Here is a 23,140-nt window from a genome sequence, read left to right on the forward strand (position 1 = left end):
CCTGGCGTTCATTCATTCTGGACATTACTGGACAACCGGGAGCCAGGCAGGTGCTGGTCCTTCCCTTTGCTGTCGCCAGGCTTGTGGTCCTGGAAGGGCGGTGTATAGTATCTGCTGGGGCCCGGAGCTGGGCCAGTGCTTCCGGAAGGAACCCTAGAGACCTGGCCGACCTGTGGGGCCCACCGACACCGGGAGCACGTGGGACGGATGAGTCCAGAAAAGAGAAGGAGGAAGACCTTGCTGATGGGCTGTCCCTGGGGCTCAGCAAGAGGCCTGGGTGAGAGTGGCGGTTGGGCCGGGGGACCCTGGGACCAAGAGGGCAAGACTGTGGCCCCGCCGAGCCAGGTTCTCAGCCACTGGAGAAGCACCTGCTGGAGGACATTGTGCACCAAGCCAGGATAGTGCAGGGAATCTGCATTTTATCTCCTTCCCTGGGACTCCCAACAGCCCCTCGAGTGCAAGGTCTGTCGGCCTTGAGGGGTGGGGTGTCCCCAAAGAACAAAGGCATATAGATCCCGAGTGGGGGAGGGGGTGAGTTGGCAGGTTGGGACACTCCTACGCCCAGACGTGCAGATGAGACTGATGAGCCAGAAACTACAACTTGGGGCAGGCCCCGAGACCAGGTCGGGTGAGGGAAGTCTGGCCCCCAGGGGTGTCCAAGTTGCAGTTCCTCCCTCCGGTATGCCGCGTCCTTGAAGCGTCAAACCCCTAGCAGCGTTCCGGGTGACATGGGAAGCACCCCGAGTCTTAGGACTTGGGCCTGGCTCTGCCTTTGGCCACAGGCATTCACCTGCTCGGAGCCCCACCCCCATAGCAGTATAACCCCCCCCCCCCCCCCCCCCCGCCCCTCCACCCCGGGGATGGGACTTCTTTCCTTCCTGCGAGACCCTCGGACTACAATTCCCAGCAAGCTGTGCGGCGCGGCCGCCCCCCACCCCCCAGCGGGAGAGCCAGTCTCGAGGTCTCCTGGGAGTTGTAGTTTCCCAACTGGGTAAAGAGGTCCCGGCCGCTTCAGCCCCCAGGAACTGATGGGAAATGGGGTTCCCAGGTGAGGAAACGGGATTCCCAATTCCTCCCGAAGGCTCCAGGGAAATGGGAGTCAGCAGCCCAAGGAGAAGAGAAATGAGGTCTTGGGGTGAATGGAGGGTGCCACCACGACCTCCTCCAGGCAATGAACCCATAGGTACTGTCTACTAGTCGGGAAAGTAGTTGACTCGGAGGAGAGGCCCTGAAAGGGCTTTACCGGCAGAGGGAACGGCATGAGCAGGAGCAGGAAAAGGCACGGTGTGTTGGGAGTCACCGACAGCAGGTGTCCCTGTATGACGTGACTGAGGGGGGGAGTGAATAAGAGACGCATTCAGAGGGGACCCAGGCTTGATCATTTCGTGCCCAGTCAGCCACGGTAGGGACTCTGGGTGTATTTTTAGCTAATGGGAGCCACTCGAGGGTATGAAGCAGGCAAGCGATGTGTTTGGCTTGAGGCTGCCTGCTGCAAGAGAATAATTTGGAGATAAGTAGGGGCAGCGGTGGGGAGGTAAGTTAGGAAGCTGTGCCGTTCCCCTGGGGCAAGGGGGGTGTGGCTGCGGAGGCGGAGAGTTGGGAACAGGAGTCCGCAGGATTTACTGAGGGATTCTGGGTTGAGCCACTGGCGCACCCCAATGCCGTTTCCTGAGATGGTCGGAGAGGGAGTTTGGGGGGTGGGGGGTGGGGATCCGGGGTTCTGGTTTGGCCAACTTAGTTAAGCTGGAATCACCCGTGGGCCATCCAAACCAGACCCATCAGCTCAAAATTGTCCGCTTTTGCCCCAAGGCCATCTCCTCCCCAAAGACAGAATTCTGGTTTCCGGCTCCCACCTCTCCCCAGACCCCAAGTTCCCAACCCCCTCGTTACGGGTTGAATTCTATCCCCCTTGGAATCAGGATGTTGAAGTCCTAACCCCGCAGTAACGCAGAATGTGGTCTTACTTGAACATGGGGTCATTGTAGATGCAATCAGTTAAGATTAGGTCATTAACGCGGGCACGAATCCAGTATGACGAGTGTCCTTACGCAAAGAGAAATTTTGGAACTACACACACGGGGAGAACGCACATGAAGGTGAAGGCAGAGATTCGAGTGAGGCTCCTACACACTGGGGAGCATCAGAGATTGCCAGGAGAGCACCGGAAGCTAGGGGAGTCATTAACGGATTGTCCCTCACAGCCTCAGAAGGAACTGAGCCCTTAATCTTGGATTCTAGCCTCCAGAACTGAGAGAGTGTCTGTGGTTTCAGCCACCCGATTCGTGGCACGTGGCTACAGCAGCCCTAGTGAGCTAATACGGCCCTCCCCCTCATACCCGGGAGTCCGGGCCCCCAGCCCCTCCTCCTTCAGACCCAGGGGTCCTGCCCCCAGCCCCTCCTCCCTCAGACCCAGGAGTCCTGACCCCCAGCCCCTCCTCCCTCAGACCCAGGAGTCCTGACCCCCAGCCCCTCCTCCCTCAGACCCAGGAATCAGGCCCCCAGCCCCTCCCCTTTCAGACCCAGGGACCCAGTCCCCGCAGCCCACCCCCCCTCAGACACTGGAGTCCAGCCCCCAGCCCCCTCCTCCCTCAGACCCACGGGGCCCAGACCCCAGTCCCCTCCTCCCTCAGACCCAGGAGTCCTGGCCCCCAGCCCCTCCTCCCTCAGACCCAGGGGTCCTGCCCCCAGCCCCTCCTCCCTCAGACCCAGGAGTCCGGGCCCCCAGCCCCTCCTCCTTCAGACCCAGGGGTCCTGCCCCCAGCCCCTCCTCCCTCAGACCCAGGAGTCCTGACCCCCAGCCCCTCCTCCCTCAGACCCAGGAGTCCTGACCCCCAGCCCCTCCTCCCTCAGACCCAGGAATCAGGCCCCCAGCCCCTCCCCTTTCAGACCCAGGGACCCAGTCCCCGCAACCCACCCCCCCTCAGACACTGGAGTCCAGCCCCCAGCCCCCTCCCCCCTCCCTTTCTCCATCCCCCAGACTTACAAGTGACCCTAACGCCTTCATCACCTTAACTCCTAAGCCAGGAGCCCACAGCCTCCCAGCTGGACCCCCACCCCTGGGCCCTTCCCTCGGGTCTCAAGTGAGTCCCTCAAATATGCCAATGGCTGCAGTAGGGAGGCGACGGGGGACAGGTTGAAGCCAGGAGATTAGAGACGCAAAGGCAGACCCCGGGGCGGGGGGAAGGCAGAATCAGTCCAAGAGCCCAGGAGAAACGGAGGAAAAGGAATCGGGGTAAACACAAAGGCAGAGAAAGACATAATAGAGACAGGCAGGCGACGGGGAGGCACAGAGGAGGAGAAAACAGTACAGCCGGAGAAAACTCCAACAAACAGAATTAGGAAGAGGGGCCCAGGTGGAGAGACGGGAACGTCTCATGGGAGGTGGGCGGCCACACGGAGACACAGGTAAACTGAGGCAAGGCCACGGTGGGCAGGGAGGTAGTGCCTGGCCTCGGAGGCTTCTGAGATGTGCGGCCAGGGGCCGTGTGGGTGCCGGCAGGTCGTTCCCGAGCACCCCCTCCCCAGCCCCCCAGCCCTCCCCCCCAGCCACCTTGTGTCAATGCGGCTCGTGTCACGCGGAGGCTGCCGCCCAGGTCAGTGCGGCCAGCACCAGGCAGAGCCGGGGTCCAGAGAAGCAAGCCGCAGCCTCACCACCGCAGGGCGCTTCCGCCTTCCTGGGCCTCGACATTCCCGTCTGTGAAGGGGGCGGGCGGAAGGCGGCCTCTCCCGGGCCCTCCCCCGCGCGCCCTGCCCCGAAAGACACACAGGCCCGCCGTTCCTCCAAAAAGTTGTTTTTGTCTTTTTTAAATAATGTGAAAATGCCACGCGAAGGTTTGAACCAAAGGCCCCTCCAGGGGCCGGGCTGGGGGCGGGGTGGGGGGGGGGAGGGGAGACGCGAGATGGGGGGGGGTCCAGGTCCCCGAAGCCTGCAGCCCCTCTCTGGGGCCAGGAGTGGGTGAGGAGGGGCCTCCGCTGTGCCGAGGGGCTCCAGGCCCGAAAGAGTTCAGTTCAGTTCCAAGAAAGGCGGCTCTCCAGGGAGGGGCGAGGGGCTGCCTGCCTCATTTGGCACCGAGGGGGTCGGGGGGCTCGGGGGAGCCGTCCGGGGGGCTAGGGGGCGGGGGGCCGGGGCCTCCCGTTTGGCACATGGTGGGGGAGGGGGAGGGCCCAGCCTCAGGAGCCTCCCCGGAGGCGGCGTCTGCGGCGGTGGCAGTGGCTCCGTCGTCCACAGAGGATTCTACCCTCAGCCCCTCTTCCGGGGGTGCGGGGGGGTGGGGTCTTCGGGGAGTCAGTTCTCCACGGGGCCTGAGGACGGAGGGAGTGGAGACCGAAAGCGAATTATCGGGCAGACGGGCTCAAGGCTTCTGTCTCCCTCCGAGTGGAAAGCAAAATCCGCACCGGGTCCCATTTCTGTCCTTATGCCGGCCTCCTGGCTCCTCGGCTCCAAGTACAATCCTACCCCAGGGCCTTTGCATGGCTGTCCCCCCCCCCCCCGGAATGCCCTTTCCTTATCCCTTCCCACATAAGGCAGACCCGCGCCTTGGAGGCCCTTCTGGGTCAAGCAGTCACCCCCCTGGTGACCCCACCCCTCCCCCCAGTCATTCTATCTGGATCCCAGTCATCCTCTGGTAGCTTCCTGTCCGTCTGTTTGTCTCCCTAGAACGTAAGCTCTCCAGACAGCCCCAGGGCCCAGCACAGGGCCTGACGCAAAGCGCCTTCCCACCTAACTGTCACATGGCCCCTCCTGTCCCCGCGGAAGCCCCCACCCATTCCACAGATCCGGCAAACCAAGGTCTGGGGGGGGGGGTGGCGGCTCCCACCCAGGGCCACACAGGGGGCGCCCTCGCTCTCCACCCCGCAGATCTTACCTGAGTGACCCGAGGGTCAAGCCGTGGCCCTCACTCCTGTCCCTGAGCCTCGGTTTCCCCTTTCTTTAAAAGGGGAGCATGACCCTCGTGTCCCTTTCGAAGGAGCGGAGAGACGCTGGGGCAGGTGGCATCACTCAGGGCACGCCGGTTAAGTGGGTAGAGCCATGAGCCACGCCGAGCACAGGGGGGTGGGGAGGGGGGGGGAAAGGGGGCTGGGCCTGGACCCCACACCTCGGCCTTGGGAAACAGGTTCCACAGCTTGCCTGCCAGGCCCACCGCAGTGAAGGGACTTAGGGTTTCACACGACTGGGCCCTCCCTCCCCTCTCCCGGTGATTAAAGGTGAAGTCATCTTGGCATCCTGGCCCTGCTGGCCTCAGCCCTGACTCACCACTTGGCAGTGTCCCCATGTCTGGAACCCACCCCGCCCTGTCCCCATGAAGACCTCTGGGAGGAAGTGACATTTGAGGTGGCACCTGGAGTCTGCCCTCAGCCCCGTCCTTCCCGCCCCAAACCCTGTCTGTTCTCTCCTCTCCCGCCTGGACGCTCGCCCTGGCCTCCTGTCTAGCCTCCCAGCCTCCAGTCGCCGCCATGTGGCCCCGGGGGGGTGGGGGGGGCGGGTCAGTGTCTCTGGGTTGGGTAGGGCGGAGTGGGGCTCATGTATCTTGCTCAGCATGGAATCAGTCCCCCCCCCCCCCGCCGTGCCCAGCGCGGCACCTGTGCTTAGCAAATGCTCGGTGAACTTCGACTTCATTAAGCGCAGGGAGAGACCCCTGCTGCTTGACCAGGCTGTGCTGTGTGTGCGTGTGTGTGTGTGTGTGTGTGTGCGCGCGCGCGCGCGCGCGCGTAGGGTTAAACCATTGAATCCCCTCGAGAACCCTAAGAGTTAGAGCCTGTGATCGTCCCCATTCTGCAGATGAGAAAACTGAGGCACAGAGAAGGAGAGTGACTGCCTCTAGGTTATACAGCCGAGGAGTGGCAGGGCCAACAGCTGGACTCAGGCACGATCTAGGGGAGCAGGACTGTCCCCCTCCCTGAAAGGGGAAGGTTGCACCTTCTACCTTCTCGCTCTCTCCTCTGGGAACACCTGCACCTGCCCAGAGCGGTGTGAGCTCAGCATCCAAGGCTATTCTCAGGAGCGGCAGCAGGGGGCGGCAGAGAGCCGGAGTCTGATCTCTCCAGACCCAGTTCGGACGGGAGAGACATTGCTGTGCCCTCCTCTGTAAAATAGGCCTTAGCTTGGGGACCGTCAGAAACTAAGGGTGTGGTGGCCCTCTCCCAAGATGAGGGTGAGGATTAGCTCTTTGGCGTATGTGAAATACAGGAAAGGAACACTGACTCGGGTGTTTGGCTGGCTCAGTCGGCGGAACATAACTACGACTCTTGATCTCGGGGGTCGTGAGGTCGAGCCCCACGCTGGGTGAAGAGGTGACTTAAATAAATAAATTTTTAAAATATAAAATAAATTAAAAAAAAAAAAAGGAAACTGACTCAGAGGGCAGGCAGCAGGGTTTGGATCCTGGCTCCGCATTCTTCTGTGCCTCAGTTTTCTCGTTTGTAAAATGGGGGTGAGACTAGAATCTACCCCATGTTCTCTCCGCTCCGGTTCAACTAAGCAGCTCTGAAGCACACTGGTTTCCTCTCTCTCCTTGTCTGCTTCTGATCAACCCACGTCCCCAAACGGATGTGGGATCAAGATCTGACAGGTGCCAGGCAAGAGACGGGGCAAAGAGGAGCAAGTCTGCGAAGGGATCCTTACAGAAGGGGAAACTGAGGCTCAGGGAAGGGGCGCGACTACCCCAGCCCATCTGATGACCACTGCCTGGTCTGAGCTGGTACCAGAGTTGGGTGGGGTCTCAGGACCGAATAGCCAGGGTCGACTGAGAGGGGAGGAGAGAGACTGAGGGCAAAGAGGGAAATTCAGACATGGGGACGAGAAAGTGGGTAAACAGATGGGGAGAGAGGCCAGCAGAGGGAGGAGCAGGCCAGAGGGTCTGAAGCACTGTACCTGCGGGCCGGGCGTCGGGGGCCCGGGCGGGGGGCCCCGGGGTCTCCAGCGCAGGCGAGACGGAGAAGCGGGAGAAGCACAGGGGGGGGCCTGGCGGGGGGAGGAGGGGGAAATCCTCCGCCCATTCGAAACTGCCTCCTAGCAGCGGGGTAGGCGGGGGGGGGGGGGGTTAGGGAGAAGAGGAGAGGATGCGGTCAGACCCTCGGGCGCTTTTGGAGCCCCTCAACTTCAGCTCCAGTCCTCCAACCCAGCCCGTCCTCAGGCACCTGCCTCCAGCAGTACGTCCCTGCGGCCCAGACTCAGCTCTGCCCCGCCCCCAGGCCCCGCCCCAGCTCTGCCCCGCCTCCAGGCCCCGCCCCAGATCGGCCCCGCCTCCAGGCCCCGCCCCAGATCGGCCCCGCCTCCAGATCCCGCCCCAGCTCTGCCCCGCCGCCAGGCCCCGCCCCTTCCAGGCCCCGCCCCTGCTCCGCCCACTCCAGGTCCCACGCAGCCCCTCACCAAAGCCGCTGTCGTTGCTGGGAAACCCATCTCCGGGGGTGGCGGGGTGGGGAGGCGTCGGGGGCGCTGGGGGCGTTGACGGGTCCGTGTCCCCCTCGGGGGGGCCCTGGACGCTCAGCTCGTTGGTTGGCGTCTCCTGTGGAGGTAGATTAGGGGAGGTGAGAGGGGGCGAACCGTCGCATCCTACCCACTGCATTCCCAAGGAGCAACAAAGCCTGCTAACATCTCTGGGGCTTCAGGTGTCCCAATTTACAGTCGCACCCACCCTCTTTGGAAGTGGCTGGAGCCCCTACTCTGCCTTCAAAGCCTCATGTCAGCCTTAACCCCAACCCGGCCGGAGGCTCCTCCCCGCCCACAGCTAAGCACCCCACCACGGGTATTCTCTCCTTAACGCAATGATTCCCTAGGAGCCCCCTAAACCAATATTGCCTCCATAAATGCTGCCTCGTCTCCATGACCCCTAACTACTTCCGACATCTCGGCCACAGGCGTCCAAGTTCGGGACCTTGCTCCGAACCCCTACCGTATCCTGCACACCCCGACCCTCCCTCGAGCCTCTAAGTCTCGCCCCCTGAAGTGGCCCCGCTCCAGGCCTCCGAGCCCCACCCTTCTCTTCTGAGGCCCAGGCCCAGGCCCACGCTCCTGACTCTCATCTCAGGACCGCAGCCCGGTGTGCCCCGCTCCAGGCTCACCCAGACCCACCCAGACCCAACTAGGCCCCAGTCCATAAGCACCATCCCGCTCTTTTTTCTTTTCTCCAATATCCTCCCAGCCTTACAATTTTCAGGCCACCTCTCTAAGCCCCGCCCCGGTTCTCTAGCCCCGTCCGTCTCTGAACCCACCCCTCCTGCGCTTAGTATCTCAACACTGCAAGCCGCCTCTCCTCAGCCCTACCTGCAGCCTCGCCACGGCCCGCCCCTCGTGGGTAAAATCCGCTTCATCATGAGCCGGCCCCTTTGCCTCGACCACTAGCGCGCGCGGGTGGACCACCCCAGACCCGAACTTCACTTGGCTCCGCCCCCGTCGTCCAGACCACGCCCCAATCCTCTCCGGGCCTTCTCCCTACAGCTTCCCCGGGCCCTGCCCTGACTACCAGGCATCTCCCCCGCCTTCCTTCTAGATCCCTTCTCACTCTCCAACCTCCCCCCACGCAACCCCGGCCCTCCCGCGCTCTCCCCCATCACAGGCCTCCCCGCCCCCCTCATTCCAGGCCTCAACCCCGCCCTGGGCTGGGCCCATCCTCCGCGCTCCGCCCCATTCCCAGGCCCCATCTCCACACCCAAGGCCTTACCCCGTCATCCAAGTCCAGCCCCGTTCCCCGGGCCTCCCCAGCCCCGCCCTCACCCCGATGGCCCCGCCCCGGCCCCGCCCCCAGGCCCTGCCCTTCCCGGGGCCGCGCACCTGGTCGAAGAGGTAGACGGTCACGTCCCCGTGGAAGGAGACCATCTTGCGCTTCCTCTCCAGTTCGCTGTCCTCGGGCTCGTCGGCCCCGCGCGGAGACTTGAGCAGCCCCCGCAACGGGCGGGCCGCGTCCGCGTCGGCGCTGCTCACCACGACGGGCACCGGGGCTGCCCGCGCCCTCCCGGGGCCCCGCGGCCCCGCCGCCGCGCCCGCCGCCGCCGCCGCCTCCTCGTCCTCCTCCTCGTCCTCGTCCTCGTCCTCCCCGTCCTCCTCCGCCGGCCCCGGCGCCCCCGCCCCGCCGGCCTCCCCGCCAGCCGCCCCGGCGTCCGCGCCCTCCCACGGGGGTCGCCGCGGGCCCGGCCCCGGGAACGGCGTGAGCGTGAGCGGCGGCAGCGCCAGAGAGAGCCGCGAGAGCTTGGCTGCGAGGGGAGAGACCCGGTGAGCCGCTGCTCCCGGGGAAACTGAGGCATGCCCTCCTGCCTAGCTGTGTATCCTCAGGCAATCTCGGGCCACGCTAGGAGCCTCGGTTTCCCCTCTTGTGAACCAAAAGGCTGCGGCTCTGGGGCCTTTCTCCACGCCCTCCTCCAGGGGTTAACCCTCTCCTTGACTCCCCTGACTCCTTGACTCAGTGTTCACATCACACAGCCCCAACTTCGCTGCGCCTCCCACCAGGCCCAAGTGCCCTGGCCCTGTTGCCCTCTCCGGGCTCCTCCGTCCACACCTCATTCTGACTCGGCCTCCATCCCGCCCCTGGGGCCACCCCTGCCCCCACCCCATTCCTCCCACCTCTGAGCCTTTGCATAGGCTGTTCCTTCTGCCCGGCACTTCCTTTTCTAATTCAAGTCCCATTCCTCCTCCAGCTCAGGCTGGGCTTTCAAGCCTTCAGAGCTCTCCCAGGAGGTCAGGCAAGGCTGTCCGCTCCGCACCCCATAGCACCAAGCACCGCTCCTTCCAAGCAGATTATCTCAGCATGTGACTATTTCTGCGGTGCTGTGATTCGTGTGCGCCTTGCCATAGAACAGAGACTTGAATTGGGCTCATTCTGGCCGCATCCCCAAGCATATAGAGGTACTCAGCCAATATCTGTGGGATCAATGAATGAATGTTCCCTGCTACGTGATGTTGACCAAGGTACTTTCCCTCTCTGGCCCTCAAGTACCAGACCAAAAAACTGGGGTGTCTAACCATCTCCATCCAGGTTTTTGCTCTGCCCTAAGACTCCCTGATCTCAGCCTGCTGGAAGGCAAGGACTTTTCAGGTCCCCGGTCACTTGCTGTGTGCCCCAGGGCAAGCAGATTCACCTCTCTGGGCCTCTGTCTCCGCACTGGTAAATGAACAGGGGCCACCCATTCGTCCATTAATGCAGAAGTAAATGATGTGACGGGCCCCGTGCGGGCAGTGGCGGGGATGAGAGGAGGGTCAGGGCAGAGCAGGGAGAAAGGCTGGACGTGAATCGGGTCACTCTCCACCCTCCGTGCCCTCCATTCGGCTTCACTGGCCTTTTGCTGTCCCCCGAGCATGCCAAGTCAGTGCCCATCTCAGTGCCCTCCACCCGAAGCACCCTTCCCCCAGATGTCCACCCAGCTTACTTCCTTCACATCTGCTCAAAAGTCACCTCCTTGAGGCCTTCCTTGACCATCCATCTCAGGGCGATGGGGTTGGGGGCTGTGAGGGAGCTCTCAAGGAGCTCTCAGGAAGGACAGGGTGATAGCCTTTGGAAATCAGGAAGGCTTCCCAGGGAAGGGGAAATTTGAGTGGGGTCTTGAAGGATGAGTAGGAGTTCGTGCAGTTTAAAAAAAAAAACAAAAAGGCAAGCTATTCCCAGCATCTTCCCACCCAGCAACACCGTCCCCCACCGATCTTCTGAGGCGTCTTAGGTGCCCAGCTCCTGACATTTTCATGCTGCCTGGGGGTGGGGGGGGGTCTTTCCTGCCACAGCTGGTTGCAAATTGCCCACAACAATCTCAAGGAAGTCGTGTCATTCTAATACCGCGGGCTTCGAGGAAGGCAAAGTTCCGTGCCCAGCTCCTTCCCTGACCTTTCCCTCCCGATAAACAGGAAGCAGCCTCCTCTGGTAAACAGATGATAACCTTATCCCCAAGTGTGGCCGTGAGATCGCCACAGGGTCCCATCATGTATAACCTTCACAGCGCCATTTAAGGAAATCGGTCCTGCGGGTGATCCCGGTGGAACCACAGTCCCTTTGTTCATATCTAAACAGGGGCGGTTTATCTTTCTCTTAAATCAGTGCCCCTCGGTGACCAAGCATTTTCTGCGTTCCTACCCCAACTCCGTTTCCAGAAAAGGCACGTCTATTGCTTTTAGGGCACCCGTAGCATGGTGGGGTGGGGGAGACAGGGCAGGGTGTGAAGCTCCCCGGGTCCCAGCTTTGGGCAGCTCAGGGCCCGGCACCCGGGATAGATGCCTCCCCTTGGTGGAAAGTTTAAACCAGGGAATCACACGCTGGCAACCCAGCGCGAGGATGGGCTTCGCTGGAATTGGTTTCGGCCGTTACAACACCCGGGGCTCTGGTTTAAAAGGGAAAAGGGGCAGATTTGGCCACACCAGGTGGGCGTTCCCGAGGGGGAGCTGAGAAGGGGCCGCCTTTCGACACCCCCCCCCCCGGCTCCCACCCCACCTCTCCCAGACGACTCCTTCCACTCCTCCCCCCCCCACCATCCTGCCTGGCCCCCGTGGGCATCTGAGCTTGAGACCCCGGGGTCTAAGTGAATCGCAATAATAAAGCAGAGGAACTTAGGACTGGCGCTGAGCTAACGTCTTCAGAAGTCCTAACAGTTAAGCCTCCCGGCCCTATCAGGTGGACGCTATCCTCGTCATCCGCTTTTGCAGGGAAACTGAGGCACAGAGAAGGAAGGTGGTTCGTCCAAGGCCACAGGGCTAGAGAGGGACTGGAGCCCGGGCGGCGTGGCTCGAAGGTCTGCTCCCATTATTGCCAGCCTGACCTGTCTGCCACCCAGGAGCCTGAGGGTCTCAGCCCCGTCGTACATCTTGGAAGGAGCCGGGCCTCGGCCCCCAACCTCGCTCCCCTGCTCCCAGCAGCCTCCTCACCTTTGATCTGCTCGCTGTTCCCCTGAGGAGGTCCCAAGTCCAAGAACAGTCGTGGCATCTCGGGGCCCTTCCTCTCGGGTTTGGGGGGGTCCCCGTCTGTGCTGGGTGCTGTGTCTCCGCCGGCCCTGCTGTCTGGGACCCCGGGCTCTCCCTCGGAGGCCACCTCCGGCCTGGCTCTCTGGGGCGCTGGCTCCGGCCTCCTCGGCTGTGCTTCCGGCGGTGGCGGCGGTGGCCTCGTGCTGTCTACCCATCCGGCCTTTGCGTCCGCGCCGCTTCCGAGGCCGCCGCCGGGGGCCGTCCCCATGCCCACTGGGGCTCGGCCCCCACTCCCGAGGTCCAGCCTCCCAACCCCGGGGGCTCTCGGTGCCCCCCCAGTCTCGGGGGCTCTCCTCTCGGTCCCGGGTTCCAGCACCCCGCTCCTGGGGGCTGGGCCAGTGGGGCCAGGGGCTGTCGCCCCGCCGTTCCGGGACAAGGCCACCGCGCCGGGCTCGGGGGCTCTCTCCAGCGAGGTCTCTGGGGCTGACACCCCACTCTCGGGCCCCTTCTCCCAGGGCCCTGGGGCTCTCCGAGGCCCAGTCTCCGGCAGCCTCTCCGTGTTCCTGGGCAGTCTCGGGCCCCCATTCTCTGACACCTTCTCCTCGATCTTTGGGGGTGTCAGGCCCCCATTCGCCAGCACTTTCTCTTCTCTCTCGGGGGACCTCAGCTCCCCATTCTCCAGTACTTTCTCCTCCCTCCTTGGTGGTGTCACCTCCCCATTCTCCAGCACCTTCTCCAGCGCTTTCTCTTCTCTCTCGGGGGTCCCTGGGGCCCCGTTCTCCGCCACCTTCTCCTCGATGCCTGGGGCTCTCTGTCCCCCGTTCTCCGACACTGTCACCCCGTTCACGGGGAGGCTCGGGTCCTCGGTCGGGCTTGGGGCTTTCTTCCCGCTGCCCAGGGCTGTGGGGTCCCTGCTCGGGCCCGGGGCTTTCTCTCTGTTCCCGGGACCTCTCCCCACCTTCCTGGGTCCCGTCTCGCGGGGGTTTGCCCCCTTCTCCCCCAGGAGGTTCCTTGTCACGTCCTCCCGCAGGGACATCAGCAGCTGCTCGGTGCTCACTTGAACTACGAAGGTCGGCTTCTCCCGGGTCCCCGGCAGCGGGAGGGGACCCGGGTCTGGGGGTGGCCGGGGCGCTCCCGGGTCGGGGGGCTCGGGGGGAGCCCGCGGTCGAGGGACCCCTTCCTCCTCGGCTGCCCCCCCGCCTGGGAAGGCTCCCTCGGGGGAAAAAGGGGTCTCGGTCTCGTAGCCGCTGTCCCCCGGCTTGGGGCCCGGAGACGACAGGCCTGAGCCGGGACTGGCCACGGCCGAGGGAGGGTCGGGGGACACGGCCGGGTCCGCGGGGGCCCGGGGAGGTGGCGGCGGGGGGGGGGGAGCGGGAGGTGGCCCCCGCCCGGGGTACTGGGGCGCCGCCGCCCCCATGAGGGGGTCCAGAAACTCGGGGGGGGCCGAGGCGGGGGGGGGCCAGGGGCAAGTCGGCTAGGGAGCCCCGCTCTGCCCGCAGGGACGAGTCGTCCTCTGGGGGATGGGGGCAGCCAAGAGCGGGGTGGCCCCCCCCAGCCCGCAACGGCATCCCCCCGCTCCAGAGGCAGGCAGGAGCAGGCCCCCTCCCGGCTGCACAGGGGACAGGGTAGGGGACCCCGGCGGCTGGGGCCACCCCCAAGGCTGCTGCTGTCCTCCCCCGGGGAGCTGCCCTCCTCCTCCTCCTCCTCCTCTTCTGCCCACGGGGCGGTACCCCGCTCCCCCAGCACCTCGGCAGGGTCTCCCGCCAGGGTCTCCCCGGCGCCTCGGCCCTCGGGGTCCCAGCCACTCAGGAGGAAGCTGCCTGATGCTGAGGACTGGGCCGGGAAGGGCCGAGCGGCAGGGAAGAGGGGGGAGGCCCAGGTCTCGGACACCAGCTGGGGGACCTCGGAAGGGGCCTGGGAGGCCTGGGGGGCAGGCACTCCTGGGTCCAGGGGGTCCCAGTCATTGGGGAAGAGGGGCTCTGGGGGGGAGCCGTGCTCCTCCAGGCGAATGTAGTATTCGCTGCTCACGGAGGGGCTGCGGGCGCTGATGACGGGCAGCACGCTGGGCGTGGACAGCGCCTCATAGAAAGGGTTGGAGGGGTTGGCATGGGGCGCTGGGGGCGCGGACGCCGGCTGCCAGGGCGGCGCCCCCCCTCCCCGGCCGGCCCCCCGCCGCGCCTTCTCCCACAGGCACTCAAGGTTGAGGCCGCGGCTGCTCTCAGTTACCGTGAGCACGTCGTCGGGGTCGGCCCCAGGGAAGCCATCCAGAAGGGGGAACGGTGAGGAGAGGGTCCCCGGGCGGGGCGCGCTGTGCTGCGGGGGCCAGGGCCAAGGGAAGGGACCGTCTCGGGGTGGGGGTGGGGGGGGCGGGGGCCGTGGGGGGCGCTCAGAGAGCAGGTAAGTGAGCTGCAGTTGGAGGTCAGAGGCCGAAGGGCGCTGGGCAGGTGGCCGCCAGCAGGACTGAAGGATGTCGTACCTGGGGGAGAGGGAAGGAGGCACAGGGGAGTGGGGAGGAGTCCCGGCGAGAGGGTGGAGGGCTCCCGGTGGGTGGGGGGGAGGGGCGGGGGGGGCGCAGGGAGAGACTGGAGAAGAGGATTGAGATCTAGAGAGAGGGGGACAGAGACCCGGGGTGTGTGTGTGCGTGTGTGTGATGGAGATGGGGGTGCGACCAGGGGGGACAGAGAACCAGAAGAGGAGACAGCAGGGGATGTGAGAAAGTGATAGGCGGCCTTCCTGTTTGGGCCGTGGGTCCTAGAATCCGAGCCAAGCAAACAGGAGTGGAGAAACTAGGCTCCAAGCACCAGCTCAGCCCCTGCCCGCCTCAGTTTCACCCCCTCCAAGCAGCAGATGCCGGCAAAAGGTGTGGGGGTGTCCCCACTCCTCGGGTGGGGGTGTATGTAGCGAGTCACGAGTGAGACCGTGGGCGGTGTGCACAGAGGTGAGGGGCTCCAGGACATCGGCGGGGGGGGGGGGTTGATGGGGGGTCATGGGCCCGGGGTCAGGCCCTGTCCTCACCAGTAGTCCCCATAGGGCAGCTTAAGCCTGGGCCGGGCCAGCTTGACGTGCTGCTGGCGGACCACGAAGGCGAGGACCTCCTCGTCTGACAGGTGGCGGTAGGGCTGGGCCCCAAACTCGAAGAGCTCCCACAGGGTCACCCCCAGGGACCTGCGGGGAGCCGAGGGCAGAGGGAGGTCAGAGCCCTGCCCAGCCCCGCCTGGCGGGGGGTGGGGGGGTTCCACAGCCCTAGCCGCCCCCCCCCCGTGACCCTCCCACCCTCCTTGCCGCCCTCGGCCCCGCGCGGCCCAGGGCCCCCTCACCAGATGTTGCTCTCGCGGCTCTGGTCCACCACCATGAAGGTCCCGTGCAGCTCCCCAAGGAGCTCAGGCGCCGCCCAGCGCAGCGGGATCCACAGGCGCTCGGGGGTCAGGTAGTAGTCCTCCTGGGGGGGCGGGCCGGAGCGGGGTCAGGCGTGGGGGAGGGGGGCGCGCCCCCCGCGCCCCCCGCCCCCCGCCCCGATGGAGGGCAGCCCGCACCTTGTAGTTGCTGTGGGCTAGCCCGTAGTCTCCGATGCGCACGGTGAGGTCGGAGGTCAGTAGGCAGTTGCGCAGGGCCAGGTCGCTGGGGGCGGGGCCGGGACGGGAGGTGAGAAGGGGGGAGCGCCTGGGCCAGACCGTCCGCCTCGCCCACACTCCGCCCCCTTTCCAGGCTCCGCCCCCTGCCGCTTTTCCTCCCACCTCTTCGCCTGATTCCGCCTCCTCCCCAGGGCCCCTCCCCTCCTGACTCCTCCTTCTCCTCTAGGACTCCTCCCCTCTCCTGACTCCTCCTCCTCCTCTCCTCTAGGACTCCTCCCCTCCCGATACCGCCCCCTCTCCTCCTCTCACCCCTCCCCTCCATGGCTCCTCCCCCTGGCCTCTATGGTCCCGCCCCTCTCCTGACTCCTCCCCTCCGTAGCTCCTCCCCTCCCGACCCCACCACGCTTTCTCCGGTCGTTGAGCCCCTTCGCTGTGGCCCTCCCTCCCACCCCCATAGCCTCCCCTCCTTCCCCTAAGTAGTACCCCTACACACTCTTCCCCGCGGCTCCCCTCCCCGGCCGCCACCTGTGCACGTAGTTGTGGGAGTGGAGATGTGCCAGCCCGCGGGCGATCTCCAGGCCCATCCTCTGCAGTGTCCGCAGGTCCCGTGGGGGCAGCTCAGGGGACAGGCCCTCAGGGGGCCGCTGGGCCCGGAGGTAACGCTTCAGGTCCCCCTGGGAGGAAGGGGTGGGTGGAGTCAGTACCACCACCACCACCCCCTTCCAGGACCCCCACACATCCAGCCGATTCGAGGCGAGGAGGGGGGCGACCTCTGCACTCAGTGGGCGACCCCTCTGAGCCTCAGTTTCCCCCGCTACTTAAGAGGGCATAGCCACAGAACCCAGCTCGCATGCTAGTTGGCCGCAGGCCGTCTGAGGGAGTGCTCGTCTACAGTAAGCCTTCAAGCCACACATGTTATTGGGAAAGATTCCTAGGACCCTAGGCTGGCTCGCAGCCCCCAGCCCGTCCAGCCCCCCCCCCCCCGCCTCCCCTCTGCCCACCCTCCGCAGACCCTCACCAGTTGACAGAACTCCATGATCAGCAGAAAGGGCAGTGTCTCCACACAGACGCCCAGGCACTGGAGGACGTTGGGGTGCTGCAGGCTCCTGGGGCCAGGGCGGGGAGGGGGCAGGGTCAGGAAACAGCCCCTTCCCGCCCACCGCCGACCTCTGTCCCACCCCAGCCTCCCCTGAACCAACACGTTGCTTCGACCTCTTTGGTCTCGGCTGCTTCACCTCGGGTCTCCGGCCACACACCCACACTCACACCCCCCTCCGCACGCACCCTCCTTCCCCAGGGGCCCATCTCAGGGCTGCCCCACTATCCCCCCAGTTCCCAGGCCAGACCCCCAGGTGCCTCCTGGCCCTCCTTCCTCTTCACCTTACCCTCCCCCCCCCACCCCCAGCCCCTTCCCCCAGCCCCTTCTCTGGTTTGATTCTCCGACGGGCCTCACCACCTTTGCAACGGGCTCGTCCCTCTGCCTGGAACATGCTTCCCCCAAGGCTTGCGGGACTGAGTCCTCCTAGACTGACTAGATCACCCCCTTTCCCGTGACCATCCATAGCCCCCCTCTCTTGTCACGCGCTGCCTTCTTTCCTGGTGGCACTTGTCAGCCTCTGACATTTTCTTCTGAAAATTTCTTTCTTCCTTTGTTAATTGCCTCTCTCCTCCACTAGGGGGTGCGCTCCACTAGGACAAGACACTTGAGGGCTTTTTGTTCACGTGGCCGTGTCCCCAGTGCCTAGACAGGGGCTGCGTAACTAGGTGCGCAGTGAAGGGTTTGACCCCGCTACTCGGCCGGGGGGGGGGGGCGGGGGGGGGTGGTCCGCAGGGAGATTAAAACATTCTGGGCTTGCAGCCCAGGGCCTGGCTCCGGGTAGGTGTGTGCTGGGTTATTTTCCCACGGGGGTCTGGCGGGGAATCGGGAGACAAACGTGTTCATAGAGCGCCCGTGCCGGGGACTTGAAAAACGGCTGGAGGCCTGAATGCGAGGTTCAGGATGGCGGATGTTGACGGACGCGCAGACCTGCTAATCCGGGACAAGGCGGGCCACTTCTGCGGATCAAATCCACCCCCCACCCCCACCCCCGGAACCCTGCTGGGCAGGATAATTTTTCCCATCTAATCCAAGAGGAAATGGAGGCCCAGAGAGGGAAGCGCCTCGCACAGGGTCCCACAGCTAGCAACGGTGGCTGAGCTGGGATTTGATCTCAGGACTCTGGCTCCCTCCGCCAACGTCTACAAAGGGCCGATGGACCCCGGAGCTGTCCCGTGTTGCCCTGCCCTCGCCAACTGAACCTTCCGTGAAGGCGGGAAGGTTCTAGATCCGAGCTGCCCAACAGGGGAGCCCCTGGCCACGTGCGGCTACGGAGCCCTTGGAGATGTGTGGTGAGTGTAGCTGAGGAAATGAGTTTTTAACTTGGTTTCATTTTATTTAAGATAAATGTAAACAGCCATATGTGGCTAGTGGTTGCCAGCATGGGTCTGGGGAGAGGCAGCCACACAAGTAAGCAAACGGAAGAAACCAATGACAAACTAGGATACGTGTTATGAAGGAAACGCATGAATCAACGTGAGGGATCATTGGGGGGGGGGGGGGCTCCTGATGTGGGAGTGTGTGTGTGTGTGTGTGTGTGTGTGAGGGAAGGTCTTTCTGACCAGAGACCTGAGGACGGGAAAAGAGCCCACCATCCGGGGCTGCGGGTGGGTGAGCCAGGAATGATATTCTAGACAGAGGGAACAGCAAAGACAAAGGTCCTGAGGCAGGAAAGAGACTGATCTGGGAAAGGATCAGTAAGAGGTCAGGGCGGCTGGGGCAAGGGGGGCCAGGGGCTGGAAGGGGACAGGGGCAGGCCTTGCAAGGCCTGTGGGCTGTACAGAGGAGTGGGACTTTGTCCTGCAGGCAATAGGGAGCCATGAGAGGTTTAGAACATGAAGGTGAGAAAGTCCAGTGTCTGAATCTCTCAGGGTACACCCCGCTTTTACAACTGATGAAGGGCCTCTGTATACGTATCCTTTCCATGACAGGGCAACTGCTACCTCGCAAGGCATTTATGTAGCAAATGTTTATCTAGTGCTTTTCTAGAAGCCCTTAGAGTGGAGGGGAGACCAAGCAAGGGCGGGTCAGACAGGGTCCTGCCTTTCCAGACCTAACCATACAGCAGGGGTGGGGGGTGGCGCAACAGAGCTCCTCAAGGCCCCCCTGAGAATGTGTGGGCTTCCTGGACTCACTTTCTGGATGAAGATACTGAGGCTCAGAGAGGGCGATCCTGTCCGCCAAGTCGCACAGCCAGGAAGAAGTACCTCCGGGATTCAAGCCAGGTTTGACCCCGAGCCATACTCCGCCCACTCCCAAACGCTGCCAGACCCATATCTGTGGGCCTCCCGGGCCCACGTCCCCTGAAAAGCCCCCAGTACCTGTACGGCTGTGCTTCCGAGATGAACTTGCGCTGCTCCAGGGGCCCCGCGCTGGCTCGGAGCTCCTTCACCACCACCTGGGCTGGGGTGTAGTCGGAGAAAATCTCTCCCAGGATCACCTGGTCAAGGGGGACCCGGGCGTCAGTGCCTGCAGCTTCCCCAGCCCCGTCCCCAGGGCCGCCTCCAGCCGAGCGCATGGCTCCAAGTGTCCCCCCCGCCCCCACCTCCGTTCCAGCCTCTCCCTTCAGATCCCACCACCCGTGTCCCCCATCAGACGCAGGGTGAGAGACTCACGGGCCCAGAGTCCGATGGGTGCAGGGACGGATGGAAAGATGGACAGACGGACGCGTGGAGAGCCAGGTGGCGAGGCAGAGTGGTCAATGGAGTGAGGAGGGAGGCGCCGACTGACAGATGTGGGGGCGATGGGGTAGGTGGGAGCAGGTGAGAGGCGGACAGAGGTGAGGGCACTGGGTGGGCTGAGGGGCAGGGGACAGATGACAAGTGGTGGGAGCAGGGGGGATGGACACAGAACAGGAGCACAGCCCTGAATTGTACGGAGCCCCCTGCCTCCCACCCCCAGCCCCACTCACCTTCCCAAACCAGCCACTCCCAATCTCTTGTAAGTAGCTGAGGTGTTGGCGGCTAAGGCCCAGGGGGGTGGTCATGTCTGGGGGGGGGTGCAAAAAGGGGAGCCCCCCTTAGTCTCTCTCCCCTCCTAAGTGCCACTGACACCCCTCCCCCAACTCAGAGTGGACCCAGGTCAAAGCAGATACCAATCTCTTTTCATTGGCTGCCCCAACATTCCTTGTTGGGAGCTCAGCCTCCTCATTGGCTGCCCACGAGCTCCCAGCATCCAATCAATCCTTCCCCTTGGCCTTTCAAGATCCTATGACATGGCTTCAGCCTGCCGTTGGCTGCCTCTGAGACTGAGATCTAGGCTGACCTCACCAGCGATGGCCCCACAAGAATCCCCACATCCGGCTTGGGGTTAATCGATGGCTTCCACCAAGATCATCTCTGACTCCCTGGAGGCTGCTTCCAAGATCCTGCGGCTCCCACCTCTGCCTTGCCCCTTGGCTGCCTGGGACCTCAGCTCCCTGGCCCCTGAGGGGAGACCCTCAGGGCTTTCCACCCTGTCCCCTGGGACCACGGGACCCTACCTAGTCAAGGTGTGGAGAGCGGAGCGTACCTGAGTGTGAAGGCTGCGGCGCAGGCATCGGCAGGGAGACCTCAGCCAGCGGGAGAATGTAGACATCAGGCAGCGACTGTGAGGAGGAGGTCTCCTCCGCCGGGGGAGTGTACTCCCCGGAGCAGTCCTCCCCTTCAGGGTTCTCAAACTCCTGGGGCCGGGAGAGGTGAGGGGTGGGGAGAACACGGGGCTGAGACACGCCATCATCCTTCTGGTCAGGATGCCTTCCCATCTTTCTTAGAGCTGTCCCCCGATTTTCTTCCCAAGGCTCCGGTTCTTGCCATAACTCCAGGCCAGAAGGTGCTCCCAGACTTACTGCCCCTCTCCCCCACCAACGACTGGGCCTGGGGGCACAAGGCCTCGCTGGGGTCTTCCTGCCCCCGTGAATCCCCCGCATGCACCTCACCTTGAAGCCGACATCACCCCGTTTGCAACACAGACAGGTGAGGAGGAGGAAGATGAAGGCCAGCAAGCCGGAGCAGGAAATGAGGACCACGGCGTAGGGAGGAGCCAGAGGCGCCCGGCCCAGGGCGAATCCATCTGTGGGCATCAGGGCTGGGCTGGGGTCCCGGCTTCAAGCCCCAAGCTCCCAGCCTCCATGCCCCCCCCCCCCCGCACCCCCGCCCAACCTCCAGCCTGGCCAGCATTGACTACAACTCCCATAATGCTCCGCAACCAGGGGCTCCTTGGCAGAGGAGCCGGATGGCCCAGGGCATTGTGGGAGTTGTAGTTTGAGGCCTTCTCAGGTGGTTGGGTTGGGGGTGGGGTCCCTCCTCTAGCCCCAAGCTGGCCCCCCCCCCCCCCGCCCCGCCGCCCCAATCACCTCACCGCAGGCTTGGATGAATTCCAGTGAGGACTGAGGGAAAGACGTCTAACAGTGGAGTCTGGAGCGCTCAGAATTTAAAATACGCTCCAGTCTCGTTACCCCCCTATTTGGGCAAGAAGATGAGCCCCCAACTGCAGGCTGGGAGAAGATTCTTGTCCCACGCTGGAACCCCCTAGTTCCGGGCGTTGAGGCCTGTCTCTTCCAGGCACTCGCGGAGCGCACACATGTCCTCTGCCCCCAGCCCAAGCCCCTGAGAAGGGAACCCCGCCAGCCCTGGGTCTCCCCCAAAGCTAGAGCCAGCCTCCTATGCCGTGTCCCCCTTAGAAATGCCTCCCCGCTGCCCCCAATTCTCCCCGGCGGCCCCGTCCTCCCCGGCTCCCGGCACACACCTGCACACACACATGCGTGTGCACACACACATGTTGCCCAAACGGACCCCCTCCCCACCCAGCCCCCAGCCTTCCTCCCACAGGCCCTGCTGACGGACGCACCGTCCCCGCGGCTCCCCAGGCCCCGGCTCGGCTGCGGGGAGACGCGCAGGCAGGTGACGGAGCCGGAGCGCCGCGGACAGACCCCCCACCCCCACCCCGCCGGGCAGGCCGGGGTGGGGGTGGGGGCCGCCGGACAGCCGGATGGCCAGACAGACTCACCGGGGTGGGCCGGGGACGCCAGGCAGCCGGAGGCGGAGACGGCCGCGAGGAGGATGAGGGCGCCGGGGGCAGGCATCTTGTCGAGGATGGAAGGGAGGTGGAGGTGGTGGCGGCTGGGGAGGAGGGGGGGGCGGGCCCTCAGCCCCCAGCCATGGGGACCCGCGCGACCCTGGCCTCCCCCCGGCCCAGGAGAGGGGCAGGAGACGCAGGACAGGGGGAGGGAGGGGCTGCTTACTGGCTCAGGTACCCCCCTCCCCCTCTTTGAAGGGACAGACAGATGAAGGGATGGAGAGGCGGACAGAGGAGAGGAGCTGGGGAGCCGGGGTTGCTGGGGTGGGGGGGGGGGAGAGGGTAGGATGGGGGGGGGAAGAATGAGGGCCCCGCCCCCGAGGGCAGCCAGGATTGGGGGAGCAGAGAGCCTGTCAGAGGAAGGGTGGGAGGAGGGAGGTTGGAGGGAGGATGGAGCGTCGTCATGGCAACTGGCTCCCCAGTTGCATTGGCTGCCAGGAGGGAGGGGAGGAGGAGGGACAGACAGGGACCAGCAGACCCTTGCGGGGGGCGCAGGGCCCACAGTGCCTGGCCGGGACACCGCCGGGACCGCCACCGGCACGGACACGTGTGCTCCACGCCAAGATGCAGCTGTCAGGCAGGTACACGCAGCCCACACATGCCTGCCACTCGTCGCAGAGACCCTCCTAGACAAGCACATCCCATACAAAGGTGGACAGCCATCGGCAGACGGGGACACGTACACGTCACACACAAAGACGCAGGGACGACGGGCTGCACGGGGAAGGCACAGGCAGGCCGGCCCCCGGCACAGATGCGCCCTGCCACACGGGAACAGCAGGGCATCGCCAAGACCCGCACGCGCCACCAAGTACGCCACAGACAAAGATCCACGCGGACGCCACGGTGACATGCCGAGGCACACGGCCACAACACACAGACGTCCCACAAACGGGCAACAAAGAACACCCGTAGACACCGGCGTCACGCACACAGACACACAGCCACGCACATCTCTCACGCGCGCGCACACACACACACACACACACACACACAGACATCACTCTCCCAGAGACCCGTGGACACACAAATGCCGCACGCTAACATGGATGCACGTATCACAGGCGCGAATACGCACAGACACGCAGCAGGTGCGCGGAGGGACCTGTGTGTCCCAGGCACAAAAACGCACACCACACACATCCTCACAGCTACACGAAAGGGACACACAGCTCTCACACAGACCCACGTGGCACACACCCCGAAACACAACACATCCAAAGCATCACACAGGTATACAAAGCCACGCAAGTCCGGTCCATCATTCGCTGACGCCTCCGGGCGCGTATCATAGCCCAACGTGCTCAGTCACACACACTTTCTGCATAAACGCACGGACACACAACGTGGGCACACATCAAATACAGGGTTGCCTCCCTGAACACGCAGACAGACTCATCACACATATACACACTGTATTTCACACAAGGTTACAAGGACACCTTACCCCGTCCTGTCCACACAGCACACACATAAACACACACACGGACGCATAACGCGTACCAAGATGCAGACATGCGCTTACATATACACAGACGCACA

At 64.1% G+C, this 23,140-nt stretch overlaps 1 protein-coding gene across 1 annotated transcript; it reads right to left on the bottom strand.

Annotated features, from left to right (window-relative positions):
• Positions 1 to 4,058: 4,058 nt before the first annotated feature.
• On the bottom strand, positions 4,059 to 21,845 carry LMTK3 (lemur tyrosine kinase 3). Its single transcript, XM_032591292.1, is given in 18 exon segments — positions 4,059 to 4,302; positions 4,721 to 4,865; positions 6,872 to 7,009; positions 7,370 to 7,505; positions 8,771 to 9,189; positions 11,840 to 13,331; positions 13,333 to 13,425; positions 13,427 to 14,351; positions 14,891 to 15,040; positions 15,193 to 15,314; positions 15,409 to 15,493; positions 15,973 to 16,121; positions 16,466 to 16,553; positions 18,865 to 18,983; positions 19,455 to 19,531; positions 20,054 to 20,204; positions 20,460 to 20,593; positions 21,530 to 21,845. Coding segments are annotated over 18 exon segments (4,743 nt in total). The 5' UTR covers positions 21,606 to 21,845.
• Positions 21,846 to 23,140: the final 1,295 nt, after the last annotated feature.

Source organism: Lynx canadensis, chromosome E2 (assembly GCF_007474595.2).
Source record: "Lynx canadensis isolate LIC74 chromosome E2, mLynCan4.pri.v2, whole genome shotgun sequence".
In the NCBI taxonomy this organism is placed as follows: Eukaryota; Metazoa; Chordata; class Mammalia; order Carnivora; family Felidae; genus Lynx; species Lynx canadensis.